The sequence below is a fragment of the Oryctolagus cuniculus genome, chromosome 4, assembly GCF_051225735.1.
Source record: "Oryctolagus cuniculus isolate XC-2025 breed Fujian yellow rabbit chromosome 4, ASM5122573v1, whole genome shotgun sequence".
NCBI classification, from domain to species: Eukaryota; Metazoa; Chordata; class Mammalia; order Lagomorpha; family Leporidae; genus Oryctolagus; species Oryctolagus cuniculus.
The window spans coordinates 515,141-533,474 of record NC_142870.1 but is presented as its reverse complement, the minus strand read 5'-3'; the positions used below and the strand labels follow the sequence as shown (position 1 = coordinate 533,474).

General features: G+C 48.5%; 1 protein-coding gene across 14 annotated transcripts in view; it reads left to right on the top strand.

Annotated features, from left to right (window-relative positions):
• PCNT (pericentrin) overlaps positions 1-18,334 on the top strand; it is a 160,909-nt gene that overhangs the window by 15,265 nt on the left and 127,310 nt on the right. For all 14 annotated transcript variants that reach the window (XR_016232182.1, XR_016232183.1, XM_008267246.5 and 11 more), the window contains exons 4-5: positions 15,393-15,476; positions 15,987-16,242. Coding sequence is in view for 12 of the 14 variants with exons in the window: in XM_008267246.5 (XP_008265468.3) it covers positions 15,393-15,476; positions 15,987-16,242 (340 nt within the window). In the remaining 2 variants the exon portion in view is untranslated. The remainder of the gene's footprint in view (positions 1-15,392; positions 15,477-15,986; positions 16,243-18,334) is intronic.

Below are 18,334 nucleotides of genomic sequence, written 5' to 3'. Positions count from 1 at the left end.
GGAACTAGGAGCTTCATCCGGGTCTCCTGTGGGTAGTGCAGTCCCAAGCACCTGGACCATCTTCCACTGCCTTTCTTAGGCCACCAGCAGAAAGCTGGATCAGAGTGGAGCAGCTGGACATGAACCTGTGCCTGTATGGGATAACGGCATTGCAGGCGGCCGCTTGATCTGCTGTGCCACGATGCCAGCCCAGCTTGTGGTCTTCTTTTATTGTAGTATTGTTACAGGGAAAACTGCAAAGAAGATGATGACCTGGGTTCTTCTCTCACATAGAGGAAGAATTTCCATGCAGACAAGGCAGTGAGCAAAGCAAGATTTATTTAAGTCAGAAACCTTCTACCGCAGCAGCCACGGAGGGGGCTCCAAGAGAGGAGTAGCCCTTGTTTTTACTTTCTATTTGTGTTTTAGACTTGGTTGAGTGTATTCTACACATACCATTTAGTCTTTTTTTTTTTTTTTGTAAGATTTATTTATTTATTTGAAAGTCATGGGGCCGGCACTGTGGCACAGTGGGTTAATGCCCTGGCACAAAGCGCCCTCATCCCCTATGGGCACTGGTTTGAGGCCCGACTGCTCCAGTTCTGATTCAGCTCTCTGCCATGGCCTGGGAAGGCAGTAGAGGATGGCCCAAGTCCTTGGGCCCCACACCCACGTGGGAGACTCGGAGGAAGTTACGGCCGTTTCAGCCAGTTGGGGAGTGAACCATCTGATGGAAGACTTCCCTCTCTCTTTCTCTGCCTCTCCTTTCTCTGTGTAACTGACTTTCAAATAAATAAGTAAAGCTTAAAAAAAAAAGTCATTAGCAGGGAGCTGGATCAGAAATCAGAATGGAGCACTGGGACTTGAACTTGCACTCCAGTATTTAATCCACTGTGCCATGCCAGCCCCACTCCTCCATTTTTGTAAAACTTATTTATTTGAAAGAATTACAGAGAGAGAAGGAGAGACAGAGAAAGAGAAAGAGATCTTCCATCCAGTGGTTCACAACTCAAATGGCCATAACAACCGAGGCTGGGCCAGGCCGAAACCAGTAGCCAGGGGCTCAAGGACTTGGGCCATCCTCTGCTGCTTTCCTGGGTGGATTAGCAGGGAGCTGGATCAGAAATGGAGCAGCTTGGACTGAACTGGCACCTGTATGGGATGCTGATGCAGGCCATGACTTTACCTGCTGCACTACAGCACTGCACTCTCCCAACCATACCCCTTCCCCCCTTTTTCTTTTTTTAAAGGTGTATTTATTTTACTTGAAAGAGTTACACAGAGAGAAAAGAAGAGGCAGAGAGAGAGAGAGAGGGGTCTTCCATTCACTGGTCCACTCCCTAGTTGGCTGCAACAGCCGGAACTGCGCTGATCCGGAGCCAGGAGCCAGGAGCCAGGAGCTTCCTCTGGGTTTCCCATGTGGTTTCAGGGGCCCAAGGGCTTTGGCCATCTTCTGTTGCTTTCCCAGGTCATAGCAGAGAGCTGGATAGGAAGTGGAGCAGCCAGCATTCGAACCGGTGACCATATGGGATGCCGGCACTGCAGGCGGCAGCATTACCTGCTATGCCACAGTGCTGGCCCCACCCTTTTTTTTTTTTTTTTTAAAGCAGGAGATTGAGTTCATTAAAAATTATTTGCTGAGCCCTTGCTATGTGCAGGTACTATTCTTTGTGCTGGGAATATATTGTATTGACTAGGAACAAATCTGTGTCTGCATTGTGCTTAAACTCAGAGGAAGGTTGCAAGACAATAAACAAAATGAGTAAATTGTGAAGTTAGAATGTGATCAGTACTACAGTGACCCAGAACAGAGCAGTTGTGCGGACAGTGACGTGCTTTATGAGCAGCTGTGTGACATTATCTTGTCAGGAAATTTTTCAAAACCAGGAAAGAACAAATAAAGTTTCTTTGTTAGAAAGCCTGTATATCCATACTTGATGAAAGAAAATATTTAGTGCTCATGGAATTTTCAAGAAAGACATTTAAAGGGATTTAAAAACATAAGAGTAGAACTGAAAATGGAAAAGGCTAGTCTTAGACAGTAGAAACTCAGTGCAGGGTTCTCAGGGCAGCAGCTTCCGTGACTGTGGCCACACTGCCATCCACAGTGGATCTGAGGAGTCAGTCAGCTGAAGAAGGGCTGAAAGGGACAGACAATGCGGAAGACTTCAATAGCCTTTTTTTTTTTTTTTTAAGATTTATTTATTCAAAAGGCAGAGTTATGGAGAGGAAGAAGCAGAGAGAGAAAGGTCTTCATCCACTGTTGCTGAAGTGAAAAAGCCCAGCCTTCAGTGAGATTCAGGGCACATTCAGTTTTCCTGGTTGAATTCCCAGTTTTCTGTTTGGCTTCCGCCCTTTTTTCAGCAGTCTTCTGTGTTTGGTGGCACACGAGGCTGTGCTTCATATAAGTTCCTTGAACTGACCAGAGGAACAGAAATGGGCTCCACATCTGCCATAATGATTTCCCTTCTGGAAGCATCCGTAGGATCCCACCATGTAGCTTTGCATCCGAATTCTTGTTCCAGTGGTAGACTGAGGGGATACAGCGGCTGTCACCGTGTCAGTACAGCCTGTTCCTTTTCCTGGACAGCAAGTACCATTGCCTTGGGTCCCTCCTGGGCGTAGTATTTGCCCAGGCAGCGCTCAGTTTACAGAGCCAGCCTTTGATGTGAGAGATGGAAAGAAGCTGATGGCGTCCTGCCCCTCCTCACTGACCCTGTCCATGTGGGCTGGTATCTGCAGGTGCTGCCTGGGGACACTGGGGAGCTGGCATTCCACAGGGCTCTGTCCTGGTGCTGCTGCACACATTACCTGCTTCCTTGCCCAGGAAGTTGCCAGGGTGGAAGGAGTTGACCTCGTGCAGGCAGGACACAATGCACTCCAGAGTGATTTTCTCCAGATCCCTCCTCATGGTGTGTCCCGGGGCATTTGCCCACGTCAGGGCTCCCCAGCATGCACCCAGAAGGAAGAGACCTTCCTGAGCGTGAAGCAGAGGTGTGGGGGAGCATGGCTCCAGGGTCAGCAGTGTATGGGCCATGGTCCCCAAGCCACGGAGCTACAACTGCACAAGGGACAAGGGAAGGTTGCCTGCAAGTCAGGAGAGGTGGATCTCCATGAGGGCCAGCAGGAACTGGGGCTACACCACCCAGCAGAGGGCTGGCCCAGTGAGGAGGTGAGGCCTTTGAGATGAGAGCCGCTGCAGCAGCGGCTGGCAGCCCGACATAGATTGAGTAGATTTCTTGATGAGGCTGTTTGATAGTTTTGCATATAAAAACCTTTAGTGTTGTAGGAAGTAAATTTTTAATTGAATTAATTTATTTGAAAGCATTACAGAGAAGGAGGGAGAGAGAAAGACCTTCTGTCCTCTGGTTTACTCCCCAGATGGCCTCAATGGCTAGGACTGGGACAGGCAGAAGCCAGAAGCTTCATCTGGGTCTTGCACGTGGGTGACAGAGGCCGAAATTATTTGGGCCATTTTCCAGTGCTTTTCCCAGGTCATTAGCAGGGAGCTGGAAGTAGAGCAGCTGGGATATGAACTGGTGCCCATATTGGATGCCAGCATTACAGGCAGTGGCTTTACCTGTTAAGCCACAATTCTGGCCCTAAGAAACAGATTTTTTTTTTAATTTAATTAATTAATTTATTTTTTGACAGGCAGAGTGGACAGTGAGAGAGAGGCAGAGAGAAAGGTCTTCCTTTGCTGTTGGTTCATCCTCGAATGGCCGCTGCGGCAAGCGTGCTGCGGCCAGTGCATCGCGCTGATCCGAAGCCAGGAGCCAGGTGCTTTTCCTGGTCTCCCATGTGGGTGCAGGGCCCAAGGACCTGGGTCATCTTCCACTGCCTTCCCGGGCCACAGCAGAGAGCTGGCCTGAAAGAGGGGCAACCGGGACAGAATCCAGCACCCCGACCGGGACTAGAACCCGGTGTGCTGGCACCGCAGGTGGAGGATTAGCCTATTGAGCCGCGGCGCCAGCCAGAAACATATTTTATTAATGTTTAATCTCATTATTCAGTTGTCTTCATTGGGGTGGATGGATTAAGTTACCTCTTGGGATTCTCACATCCCTTATTGGAGGGCCTGCTTGATTCCTGGCTGTTTACTTCTGATTCAGCTTGCTGCTGCTGCACCGGGAAGGCAGTAGATGTTGGCCCAGGTGCTTGTTGTCTCACCCCTACGTGAGACACCTGGGTGGCATTCCTGGCTCTTGGCTTGGGCCTGGCCCAGCATTGGCAATTGCAGCCATTTGGGAAGTGAACCAGCAGGTGATCTCTGTCTCTCTCTCCCTTTCTCTTGCTCTCTGTCACTTTTCCTTTCATATAAAAATTAAAAAAATCAGTTGTGGGGCTGGTGCTGTGGTGCAGCAGATTAAACTGCTTCCTGCAGCACTGGCATCTCATATGGGTGCTGGTTCAATTCCTGGCTGCTCCACTTCCAATCCAGCTCCCTGCTGGGAAAGTGGCATAGGGTGGTCTAAGTCCTTGGGCCCCTGCCACCCATGCAGGAAACCCAGAGGAAGCATTTAACATGCTATTTCCTCATTTGAAAGGGGGAGAGAGAGAATCTCCTATCCAGTGGTTCAACTCCCAATTGCCCATATTAGCCAGGCTTGGGCCATGTCAGAGCTAGAATGAGAACTAAAGCCAGGTCACCCTGTGGGTGGCAAGAACCCAGCTACCGTCACTGCAGCCTTCCTGGGTGCACATTAGCAAGAAGCTGGAATAAGAAGGCAGCGTTGGGACTTGAACCCAAGCATTCCACTATGGGATGTGGGTGTCCCAAGTGCCATCTCAACTCCTGCAGCAGATGCCCGTCCCAGCCAGCTGTTAGGTGGCTTCTGATGAGTGGATTGAATGGCATCAGGTGCATGTGGGTGAGAGAGAAGAAGTCAGAGTGCTTTCCAACATGTGCGTGCTTTGTCTTCAGAAGTGTACTTTGGTACTGTAATGCTCATTAACTCTTGGGTCAGAACTGATGACTTCTAGCATAAGTGTTGTTCTTTAATAACCTAATATATTGTTTATGTAGATATGTAGAGTGTTGATTTTCTTTAGAAATAAGACAAGTGGTGGGAAGCACATGCCAGGAACAGTAATCCCTGAGGCTGTGGAAGCTCAGTGGGTTTCTTGGTTGTACTCTCCCTGTAGTGCCTAGCTCGGAGTCAGGCCCAGGATGGAGCCCAGGCAGGTCTGGCTTCTTGTGAGAGCAGAAATGTGAGTGGGTTTGCCATGTAATAAAATTTACGTCATCTTGTTGAATTGATCCCGTAATCATTATATAGTGCTCTTTGTCTTTTTCAACAGTTTTTGTGTTAAAATCTATTTTGTCTGATATTAAGATGGGTACACCAGCTCTTTGGTTTCTGTTGGTGTGGAATATCTTTTTCCATCCTTTCACTTCGAGTCTGCGTGCATCTTTTTTGATGAGATGTGTTTCTTGTAGGCATCAAATAGATGGGTTTTATTTTTTAACCCATTCAGCCGTCTGTGTCTTTTAACTGAGTAATTGAGGCTGTTTACATTCATTACTATTGATAAGTAATGACTTTGCCCTGCCATTTTTGCACAAATATTCCTATTTTTTACTTTGAATTTCCTTTGAACTTTTATGGAGAGATTTTCTTCCTTTACCTTCTTTTGTAGTGATGACCATGTTTCTGTGTTTCTGTGTGCAGCACATCCTTAAGCATCTTTTGTAGGGCTGGACGGGTGGTGACAAATTCTTTTAATTTCTGTTTTTTATGAAAGGTCTTTACTTCATTCACAAATGAGAGCTTTTCAGGGTATAATATTCTGGGATGACAGTTTTTTACTCTTAAGACTTGGACTTTATCTCGCCATTCTCTCCTAGGCTGTAGGGTTTCTGATGAGAAGTCCACTGTGAGTCTAATTGGAGATCCTCTGAAAGTAATCTGGTGTTTCTCTCATGCACATTTTAGAATCTTCTCTATGTTTCACTGTGGTGTTAGATTACAATGTATTGTGGCAAGGATCTTTTCTGGTCATGTCTATTGGGTGTTCTGTGTGCTTCTCGTACTTAGACGTCCCTTTCTTTAAAGCTGGGAAGTTTTCTGCTTGTATTTCACTAAAAAGGCCTTCTAATTCCTTTTCTCTGTGCCTTCAGGAACTCCTAGAACCCATATGTTGGGTCATTTGATAGTATCCTGTAGATTCCCAACAGTGTTTTTTAGTTTTCTAATTTTCTCTTCTTGCCTTTGGTTTGACTGTATACTTTCCACAATTTGCTTTCCAAGTCCTATATTCTCTCTTCTGCCTCACTGATTCTGTTTTTAAGACTTTCCCCTGGCCGGCGCCGCGGCTCACTAGGCTAATCCTCCGCCTTGTGGCGCCAGCACACCGGGTTCTAGTCCGGTAGGGGCGCCGGATTCTGTTCCGGTTGCCCCTCTTCCAGGCCAGCTCTCTGCTGTGGCCAGGGAGTGCAGTGGAGGATGGCCCAAGTACTTGGGCCCTGCACCCCATGGGAGACCAGGATTAGTACCTGGTTCCTGTCATTGGATCAGCACGGTGCGTCGGCCGCCGCGCGCCAGCCGCGGCGGCCACTGGAGGGTGAACCAAAATGGCAAAGGAAGACCTTTCTCTCTGTCTCTCTCTCACTGTCCACTCTGCCTGTCAAAAAAAAAAAAAAAAGACTTTCCCCTGCATTTTTTTTGTTTGAAAGTGGACTTAATTGGGGAACGTTAGTGTAAAAAATTCAAATTCATAAAATTTAAATAAGACAGTAAAATTAGACCTTGCAGCTCGAGTGATTGCTCTAGTTATCACAAAATAGGGTAAAGACTAAGTTACTGCCCAAGGCAGGGAACACTCATGATCAGAAGTAAGACCAGTGAGGAGTTTGCAGCAGGGAGAAAGGGGGGCAGGATCCACTGCATTTTTTGTTTGTTCTATTGAAGTCTTCATTTCATTTTGATTTCTCTTTAATATCTCAATTTCATGGGAGACATTTTCCTTCATATCCTGTATGGATGTCAGTAGTTGGTGCATTTGCTTCTGATTACTTCTGTGTGATCTTATGGATCAGATTTTTGAATTCCATTTCTTACGTCTCATTGTCTTCACAATCCAGTATTGAAATGTCTTGTTCTTTTCGGGGAATCATGTTATCTTCCTTATTCTTGTTTCTTGAATTGGTGCATTTGTTGTTCAGCATTTGTGGCGATATTCTTTTTTTTTTTTTTTTTTTTTTTTTTTTTGCTGTAGTGACTTTTATCTTTGTACTATGACTTTGTAGATAAATGGACTGTCTGCTTTCAGTGAATCTCCAGAGGCTTGTAGTGTATGTGGCCAGAGAGCTCTGTTCAGTTCTCTAGGGTTAAGGTCATACTTAGGGGCCAGCTCTGTGCTGTAATGGGTGAGGCTGCTGCCTGTAGTGCTGGGGTCCCATATGGGCGCTAGTTCGAGTCCTGGCTGCTCCAGTTCTAATCTGGCTCTCTGCTGTGGCCTGGGAAGGCAGTAGAGGATGGCCCAAGCCCTTGGGCCCCTGCACCCCTGTGGGAGATCTGGAGGAAACTCCTGGCTCCTGGCTTCGGATTGGCAGAGCTCTGGCCATTGAGGCCAATTGGGGGGCGAACTAGCGGATGGAAACCTCTCTTTCTCTTTCTCTCTCTCTCTCTCTCTCTCTCTGCCTCTCTTCTCTGTGTAACTCTTTCAGATAAATAGATAAATCTTTAAAAAGAAAAAAATGATATGCCTAAAGTAACACACCCAGGTTCAGTGTAGTAAATCTTCTTTCTCTTTTTTAATAAGAAGGGGGATTTTTTCTGCTCAGCTGAGCTCCTCTCCTCAGTGGAGACCAGTGCCTGAGTGCTAGCCCCAGTGGGTATAATATTCGTCTGCTCTGTCCCAAGGACCACACAAAGGATCTATGCAGTATAAGCTCAGATTCCGCAGCAGTGTCTCACCAGGTAACCGGGGAACCCTGAGCAATGGAGTCTCCCACAGCGACTGCTCAAAGTCCTAGCCATGCTGTGAGTCCTCCCACACACTCTCGGGTTTCTTCCCAGTCCCAGAACAGAAGCCTCACAGTCTCAAGCTCCTAGCCCTCTTTAGTTCTCCCCACTAGAGTCAGGAGTCTCCACTCCGCTGGTTGCTGGGGGCACAGACACAAACTAGTGCAGCTGTTACGTATGTCCAAAATGGTGCCTGCTCTATTGGCTTGTTACAGTACTTGGGTTTTTTATTTTTTTTAATTTTTATTTGACAGATAGAATTAGAGAGAGACAGAGAGAATGGTCTTCCATTCATTGGTTTACCCCCCAAATGGCCGATACGGCTGGAGCTATGCCGATCCGAAGCCAGGAGCCAGGTGCCTCTTCTGGTCTCCCACGTGTGTGCAGGTGCCCAAGCACTTGGGCCATCCTCCACTGCCTCCCGGGCCACAGCAGAGAGCTGGACTGGAAGAGGAGCAACCGAGACTAGAACCTGGCGCCCATATGGGATGCCGGCGCCACAGGCAGAGGATTAACCCAGTGAGCCATGGCGCCAGCCTAGTTGTTACAGTACTTGTAACTGACTTGTAACTTGATGGTGATCCGGGAGAGAGAAACAGGTCCGTCCCATCCTTTTTTTTTTTTTCCCCCTCCTCTAGTTTGGCTGGTACATTTTACCCCCACAGGGTTCCAAGCCAGGTTCCCTCTAGGCTTTTTCTGTAGGTTTTTCGCCAGTGGATTGGACTGCTGGAGTCTGGTTTTACCTCACTTTCTTTTTTTATTTATTTGACAGGTAGAGTTATAGACAGAGAGAGAGGCAGAGAGAAAGGTCTTCCTTCCGTTGGTTCACCCCCAAAATGGCCGCCATTGCCGAAACTGTGCCATTCTGAAGCCAGGAGCCAGGTGCCTCCTCCCGGTCTCCCATGTGGGTGCAGGGGCCCAAGCACTTGGGTCATCCTCCACTGCCCACCCTGGGCCATAGCAGAGAGCTGGACTGGAAGAGGAGCAGCCAGGACTAGAACCGGTGCCAGCCCCTCACTTCACTTTCTAACACTGTTGCGTGGATTCTTGGCTGCTGGAGCCCTGAGCTGTGGGCTCCTATGCGCTCCACATAGGTCCACCATGTCCCTCTAATTTTGGTAGAGTTTTCTCTGCCATTTTCTTCCTAACTCTTCCTTGAGACTACAGTCTTTCCACTTTTTTTTTTTTTAAAGATTTTATTTTTATTTATTTGAGAGGTAGAGTTCCAGACAGTGTAACAGAAAGAGAAGGAGAGGCAGAGAGAGAGAGGTCTTCCATCCGATGGTTCACTCCCCAAATGGCCACAACGGCTGGAGCTGTGTGTATATGAAGCCAGGAGCCAGGAGTTTTCTCTGGGTCTCCCACGTGAGTGCAAATACCCCAAGGACTTGGGCCATCCTCCACTGCTTTCCCAGGACATTGCAGAGAGCTGCATCAGAAGTTGGAGCAGCCGGGACTTGAACCGGCACCCATATGGGATGCTGATGCCACAGGTGGAGGACCAACCTACTTTGCCACAGCACTGGCCCCTCCACTTTTTTTTTTCTTTTGACAGGCAGAGTTAGTGAGAGAGAGAGACAGAGATAAAGGTCTTCCTTTGCCGTTGGTTCACTCTCCAAATGGCTGCTATGGCCAGTGCGCTGCGCCGATTCGAAGCCAGAAGCCAGTTCTTTTTCCTGGTCTCCCATGTGGGTGCAGGGCCCAAGCACTTGTGCCATCCTCCACTGCCTTCCTGGGACACAGCAGAGAGCTGGCCTGGAAGATGAAGAGGGGCAACCAGGACAGAATGTGGCGCCCCAACCGGGACTAGAACCTGGGGTGCCGGCGCTGCAGGTGGAGGATTAGCCTAGTGAGCTGCGGTGCCGGCCCCTCCACTTTTTTAAAACTATCTTCTGGGCTTTAGCAGTAAGCTCCCTCCCTACTCCACCATCTTGGAACCCAGTTCTAGATTATTTTATCAGTGAATTTTTAAAAAATTCTGCCTCTAATTACTTTGAAGTAACAATGTACACAGTTTTTAAATAGTAGGCTGATTAATTACAACATATACATTTAATTTATCTAAGTCTAAATTTAGTCAACACCTTCTTTCTCCTCTTAGATAAGGAGGTTAATTAAACTCTGTTTATACCTCCCTCAACTGAAGTTTTTGTCATGGTGGTTTTAAATATCTTCTGTTGAGAATATTTTTTAGCCGTACAGTCTGTCCATCTGTGTGGCTACCTATCTGTTGCTTTAAGTAAGCCTTTTATTTTGGGATATTTAATGGATTTGTAGAGCGGAGTTCACAGTTCCTGCCTTCCCTTGCGCAGCGCCGCTGGTGTCAGCGTCTGCACACGGCCGTGGTGCATGGTTGGAGCTGCTGCATTCGTGTTTGCTGGAAAGATTTCCTTTGGATTTCCCCTGTATTTCCAGGATGCCATCCGTTCTCTAGTGGCCATTTCCCCTCTCTCTCCCACATCTCTGCTGCTTGGCGCTCCGTCTCTCCTTGATTTTGATGACCTTGACGGTTCTTCCTCAGCTAGGGTGTGCCCCTCCAGGTGGTGTGTGCTGCCTCACCTGCGGTTCCATCCTTCTCTCCTGCCTGCCGCTCAGTGCAGCCTTCACTCAGGCCGGAAGTGAGCAGTGGCTGCCTGTGAAGGTCTGTGTAAAGCTGTTCTGTGAGGAAGGCTTGTCTCTTCCCTCCAGTACTTAGTTGATTTAACCATATTTTTGCATACATATGACCTCAGTGTATTTTTGACCTTAGTTATCATCCCAGATGACATTATTTATTTTATTGCCCCATTGTTCCAGCCCTGGCCAGTGTGAGTGGTTTTGGGATGGTTCTTGGGTCCTGTGACACACCCTGAGCCTTATGAACACATCCTGACTTTCAGGTACTGCATGGTGCTCCGGGCTCCTCTTAATCCGAGGAGCCCTGGAGCCTTTTATTGGATTTGTCTCAGAAGCCAAGGTCTGGGGCTTTGTGTGCTCACTGCTCCTTAGGTGTCGCTGCCTCTAGGCCGTCTTAGTGGACTGCATTAGGAAACGTGTATGTTTGGACTGTTGTGTGCATGCACATATGTCTGTGTGTGCATCTACGAGTGTATATTAAAATAAATATGAGTGAGTCCTGAAATCCCAAACAAATTCAGCATCACATGCTTGATTCTGTCCTGTCCTTGATGCATCTGTAATCTCTTTCTTAGAGCGTGAGACATCTGGCTTCTGTCTCTGTTATTTACTTATTTCTTCAACTCTAGTATAAGTGTAGAGCAGTTTCAGAATTAACTAACCCATATCTGCATGAGAAACCAACTTATGTAGTATAGTGTTTGTTTATATCTTTGTCTTTAGCTTCCAGTCTAAATGTGTCTTCCATTGTGGCCAGCACCTTTCATCTTCACCCCTCAGTGTCTTGGCTGATTTATGTTTCTCCATGAGTGGTCACATTCATTGGCCACATGCTGATCACTTCCTGGGATTCCCCTCACATGCTGGTCAAATCAAAAAATACTTGTAGGGGCCGGCGCTGTGGCGCAGCGGGTTAACGCCCTGGCCCGAAGGGCCGGCATCTCATATCGGCACCGGTTCTAGTCCCAGCTGCTTCACTTCCCATCCAGCTCTCTGCTATGGTCTGGGAAAGCAGTGGAAGATTGCCCAAGTGCTTGGGCCCCTGCACCTGTGTGGGAGACCTGGAAGAAGCTCCTGGCTCCTGGCTTCAGATCAGTGCAGTTCCGGCCGATGTGGCCAGTTGGGGAGTGAACTATTGGATGGAAGACCTCTCTCTCCCTCTCTCTGCCTCTCCTCTCTCTGTGTAACTCTAACTCTCAAGTAAAAAAAAAAATAAATTAATTAAAAAAAAAATACTTGTGGAGTCTGGTGCCATGGTATAGCATGTTGGGCATCGCCTGCAGCACTGACATCCCATATGGGTGCTGGTTCAAGTCCCAGCTGCTCTTCTTCCAATCCAACTCCCCGCTGATGACCTGGGAAAGCAGTAAAAGATGGCCCAAGTGCTTGGGCCCCTGCACCCATGTAGGAGACCCAGAAGAAGCTCCTGGCTCCTAGCTTTGGATCGGCTCAACTCCTGCCATTGGAGCCATTTGGGGAGTGAATAAACCAGTGGATGGAAGGCCTCTCCCTCTGTCTTTCCTCTCTCTGTAACTGCCTCTCAGGTAAATAAATGAATCTTAAAAGAACAATATTTAAGAAAAATACTTGTATACCTTTAAGTTCATTCTTTGTAATGCACAATTGCATAGAGTCATATGCCCACCACCCAGATCCATCCAGAACAGTCCAGTTCCTAAAAGTTCCTGAGTGCCTATAATCAACCACTCCCCTACCCAGCCCCTGCTACCAGTTGTCTGTTTTCTGTTGTATGGTTTTTCTCTTCTCCAGGTTGCATTCTACAGTATGTAGCCTTTTGTGTTACATAGCAAAGCTAAGTTGAAGATACATGCAGATTTTCTTTTTATTTATTTTTTTAATTTATTTGAAAGTCAGAGTTACACAGAGAGAGGAGAGGCAGAGAGAGAGAGAGCGAGTCTTCCATCGATGGTTCACTCCCCAGTTGGCCGCAATGGCTGGAGCTGGGCCGATCTGAAGCCAAGAGTCAGGAGCTTCTTCTAGGTCTCCCACACGGGTGCATGGGCCCAAGGACTTGGGCCATTTTCCACTGCTTTCCCAGGCCATAGCAGAGAGCTGGATCGGAAGTGGAGCAGCCAGGTCTCGAACCAGTGCCAATATGGGATGCCTGCGCTTCATGCCAGGGCTTTAACCCGCTGTGCCACAGAGCTGGCCCCTGTTTTATTATTTTTAGGAAAACATTTGTTTTGTTTGAAAGGCAGAGTTAAAGAGAGAGGGAGTGAGAGACAGATCTTCCACTAGGTTATTCCTCAAATGTCCACAAATGGGGCTGGTCCAGGCTGAGGCCAGGACCAGCGTTCCTATGGGGTGTGGGCATCGTAGGTGGCAGCTTAACCCCCTGCACCATGTTGCTGGCCTCCTGAATTTAGTTTTTATTTTTCAATTTTGGTGGGTTAGGTTTAGTGTTTCCTTTATTCTTCCTTTTCATTCTTTCCTTGGGATTACACCTTTAATATTTCCTGTGAAAACTTTCTCGAGACAAGTATTCCCAGGTTTTGTTCTCCCAACTGTATTTTTATTTCTTTTCATTTATCCCAGGTGCTGCCAGAGTACCGAGGAGTTCAAGTGAGCATGAAAGGATCATGTGAGGGTGGCCATGGGTAGTGGTCTGTTGAGTCTTGGGGCAGGGTTGCAAGACTGCACCTGACATGCCACAGGGGCAACAACAGAGGCAGATGACGGTAGCAGGGGCCCTGCCATTCTCAGCACAGTGCCTGACCTTTGAACAGTGAGGGTCCCAGGGAACCTGCCCCCCTTTCTGTCTACTATGACCATGCCAAGTCCCTCTTCACCCTCAGAGCACCCAGTTGCAGCAGGAAGCTTGAGTTCAGTTTCCATCATTTTGAGTCTAAAATGCTGTGTGGACAGATGGGTCCTCTGGGCTTCAGAGGGTTCTGGTTCTGGCTGCTACATGGCAGATGCAGTGATGTGGCTCCTGCAGAAACTGGGTGGAAATGTGGGCTGAGCAGGGCTGCTGGGTTGTTCATCCTCAGGTGCAGGCTGCAGCTGTTCTTCAGTGCAGCTGTTGCAGGCTGGGTATTACTGACAGTGCTGGGTGTGCGTCCCTGTGACCTCTGTGACAGGCCAAGTATAACTTGCCAGCTTTGACTCATTCACTCACTATAAAGTGATGTTTGACGTTTGCATCTTCAGGTTGGTTTAGCTTTTATGGGACCTACCTCTTCCAGGTGTTTTTTGATTTTTTGAAAGGCAGAGATAAGAAGAGAGAGAGGGGGTAGAGAGACAGAGAGATTTTTCCATCCACTGGTTCACTCCCCAAATGGCCACAATGGCCATGGCTGGATCAGGCCAAGGCCAGGAGCCAGAAGTCTCTTCCAGGTCTCTCAAGTGAGTTCAGGGGTCCAAGCCATCTTCTACTGCTTTCCCAGGCACATTAGTAGGGAGCTGGATCAGAAGTAGAACATCTTGGACTTGAACCAGCACCCACATAGGATGCTGGTGTCACAGGCGATATGTGGCTTTACTTGCCGTGACAGAATGCCAACCCCTCTTCCAGGTATTTGACAATGAGTGGGAGGGAGGTCATGTGCCTATCTAGTGTCAGCATGGCTGCAAGTAGGGATGGAGGCGGAGTCTGCAGCTTCCCTCTCTGGGTTCCTAACTTTACACTACTTACTTAAGCCACTTGCCTACACAAGTTGAATATTTTCCCATTATTATGTTTAAAAATGATACATAGTTCATATAACACAAAATCACAAATTCAAAGTTTGTACTTGAGTATTTGTAAGACATTCACAGTGTTACTCTTACCCAGTTTCAGACATTTTCATTATTCCAAAAAGGAGCCCTGTTCCCGTTGGCAGCCACTCCCCTTTCCCTCCTCTCCTCAGCCCCACAGAACAGTCTTCCTCGATGTTTCTCATCAGTGTTACTTGCTGTGTGGCCTTCTGTGGTGAACCTCTGGGGTCGGTGTGTCTCCGGGGCATCCCTGTCGTGGTGTGTCTGTCCTCCATGTTTTTTAATGGCTGAATAGTATCCCATTGTGTGGATACAGTTGACCTCTGTCCTAAGATTCAACCAACCACAGATTGAAGGTTTTGGGGAAAAATAAAAAATCTGTACAGAATAGGTAGTTTCTTGTCATGGTTCTCTCAGTAATACAGTGTAACAGTTCAGTATTGTAACTACCTGGAGGTCACTCAGAGGACCTGGGAATCACAGCAAATACTGTGCCAGTTTATATGCACAACTTGAGCATCTGTGGATTTTGGTGTTTGGGAAGGGGGTCCTGAAACCAACCCTGCAGATGCTGAGACTGCTGGGTTACATACTTTGTTTATCCATTCACCCGTCATTGAGGCTATTTGTACCCTGTGGGTATCAAGAGCAGTGCTTCTGTGAGCATTTATGGATATGTTTTTGTGAGGACATGTGTTTTTAATTTTTGTGGCATCCTCCAGTTCTTTTTTTCTCTCTCTGTTTTTAACGTTTATTTATTTTCATTTGTTTGAAAGGCAGAGGAAGAGAGAGAGAGAGAGAGAGCGAGCGAGCGAGCTTATATCTGCTGGTTTACTCCTCAAATGGCAGCAGCCAGGACTGGGTCTCTCTGAAGCCAGGAGCTAGGAACTCCATCTGGGTCTTCCACATGGGTGGCGGGGGCCCAAGTATCAGCAGGAAGCTGGATCAGAAGCAGAGTAGTGAGGACTTGAACCGCTGCTTTGATATGGGATGCTGGTGCAAGCTGCAGCTAAGCCACTGCGCCCCAACGCCTGCCCCACCACAGTGCTTTCTTAGCGTGTCTCTTTCCCTGTGAATTCCCTGGCTACACCCTCTGCTTTCCTTCCCCAGGCACACGATCAAGAGCATGAACTTGAGACTGCTGAGCACAGTAGCAGACAGAACGATGAGGGAGGCCGGCAGCAGCGGACTCAGGTGACTCTCCTGTGGGGCACAGGGCTATCAGCCTCCTGGGGCCGTGGGGCCGGTCCTGAAGTTCACACAGGCTCAGCTGGTCTCAGAGCCGGGTGGAGCCATTGCTGGGAGAGGCTTGTGCGAGTGGTCGGCTGTGTTCTGTGTGTGAGCTGTCCTGGGACTGATGGCGGGAACGTGGGTGGATGTCCATCCTGTGGGCAAAGTTCTAGCCAGGTGCCAGACTGTGTGAGAGACATCCCTACCAGCTTTGGCAGACCCACACTGCAGTGAGGGAAATGGGGGGGGGCACACCTGGGGGCTAGAGTGTTCAAGAGAAGAGAGGGTGTAGGGGACTCAGACCAGTGGTGGGAGTGAGCAGCGACCCAGTGCTGCCTCCTCACGATGTCCGTGCTCTCCCCTCCGAGAGTACAGCCTGCTTCTTCCTCTCCTTCATGTTCATTTTGAGCTTTTTGGCGTCTCCCTTATGTTGGTCCACACGTGTCTTCTCATCAAGAATGCTGCTCTCCACAGACGGTGCCCAGCTTGGAACTGGAAGCCCTGCGCCTTAGCCTAAGCAACATGCACACCGCGCAGCTGGAGCTGACGCAGGCCAACCTGCAGAGGGAGAAGGAGACGGCCCTGACGGAGCTGCGGGAGATGCTCAACAGCCGGCGAGCCCAGGAGCTCGCCCTGCTGCAGAGCAGACAGCAGCATGAGCTGGAGCTCCTGAGAGAGCAGCACGCACGGGAGAAGGAAGAGATGGCGCTCAGGAGTGCGTGCGAAGCAGGTGCTGCACACAGGGCTGGGCCCCTCGCGCCGCTGCAGGGGCTGCTGCCCTTCAGTGATCTCCTTAGAAGTCAGCTGCTTATTTTCTAGATAACTTTTCCTGTCTGTCAGATACAGAGTCCTGCTTCTGTTGCTTGGGTTGCCCATGATTGTGTTGGTGGCTCCACCAGTGTGAAGTGCTTCCTGCCAGGTCTCCACACCCAGGCCCCTGTCCTTGCACGAGGATGTGTAGTGCCCTGGCGGCAGCCTTGCTGTCTGGCCTTGGTGTGCTGCACAGGGCCTTGCTCTAGCTGGGCTTGTGTGGGCAGCACCCCAGGCCTAGAGCAAGCGTTTATTATTCACCCTGTTTTGCAAGGCTCTGGTGTTGAGTCAAACGCCTTCTTGTTCTTAACTCCCTTGCTTCTTGTCGACTTCTCCAGTGGACTTGTGTACATTTGGCGGGAAGTTTCCTCCTCAGTATCTTTGGTACAATTCCGTGTATCTGTGGGCTGTGCTTAGACCCAACCCACACTCTTGACTGTGGACACAGACCTGGAGGGTGACTGACCTGAGCACTGCTTTACTTTGTGATTATCTGGCTTTATGTCTATTAGTTTTTTTACAGTTGTTTTTAAAAGATTGATTTATTTATTTGAAAGAGATCTTCCATCCACTGATTCACCCCCCTCCTAAATGTCAATAACAGCCAGAACTTCATCCAGTTCTCATGTGGGTGGCAGTGGCCAAAGTACTTGGGCTGTCTTCTGCTGGTTTTCCCAGGCCATTAACAGGAACCTGCATTGGAAGTGGAGCAGCGAGGGTACGAACCAGCACCCATACAGGATGCTGTGCCACAAAGCCAGTCCCAATAGATAGTTTTATGTTTTTCTTTTCTTTTTTCTTTTTTCTTTTTTTTTTTTTGGACAGGCAGAATTAGGCAGTGAGAGAGAGAGAGACAGAAAGAAAGGTCTTCCTTTTCTGTTGGTTCACCCCACAAATGGCTGCTGCAGCCAGCGCGCTGCGCTGATCCAATCCGAAGCCAGGAGCCAGATGCTGCCTCCTGGTCTCGCATGTGGGTGCAGGGCCCAAGCACTTGGGCCATCGTCCACTGCCTTCCCGGGCTACAGCAGAGAGCTGGGCTGGAAGAGGAGCAACCAAGACAGAATCCGGCGCCCCAACTGGGACTAGAACTTGGAGTGCCGGCACTGCAGGCAGAGGATTAGCCAAGTGAGCCGCGGCGCCGGCCAATATTTTTATGTTTTAATCTTAGTGGGTTTGTTTGTGCAATTCTTTGTTACAGTAGTTAGTACTTTCCTAAACATTTTTTTTTTATAATTTCCTTTTGTGTGTGTGTGTTTTAAAGATTTTTTATTTTATTTATTTGAAAGAAATTGTTATAGGGGCCAGCGCTATGATGCAGTGGGTTAAAGCCCTGGCCTGAAGCGCCGGCATCCCATATGGGTACCAATTCTAGTCCCGCTAGCTCCTCTTCAAACCCAGCTCTCTGCAATGGCTTGGGAAAGCAGTAGAGGATGGCCTGAGTCCTTGGGCCCCTGTGCCTACATGGGAGACCCAGAGGAAGCTCCTGGGTCTTGGCTTAGGATCGGCACAGCTCCGGTTGTTGCAGTCATCTGGGGAGTGAACCAGCGAATGGAAGATCTCTTTATCTTTCTCTCTGCCTCTCCTCTCTCTGTGTAACTCTTTCAAGTAAATAAATAAATCTTAAAAAAAAAAAAAGAAGAGAGAGAGAAAAAGACAGAGTTACAAAGAGAGCGGCAGAGACAGAGAGGTCTTCCATCCACTAGTTCACTCCCCAGATGACTGCAATGGCCACGCTGTGCCGATCTGAAGCCAGGAGGCAGGAGCTAGGAGCTTCCTCCAGGTCTCCCACCTGGGTGCAGGGGCCCAAGGACTTGGGCCATCTTCACTGCTATCCCAGGCCACAGCAGAGAGCTGGATCAGAAGAGGAACAGCCAGGATTAGAACTGGCGCCCATATGGGATGCTAGCACTTCAAGTGAGGGCTTTAACCCATTGGGCCACAGTGCTGGCCCCCAACTGAATATCTATTTTTGTTGTTATTATGAACATCTATTTTGAAGTAACAGTGTTTCT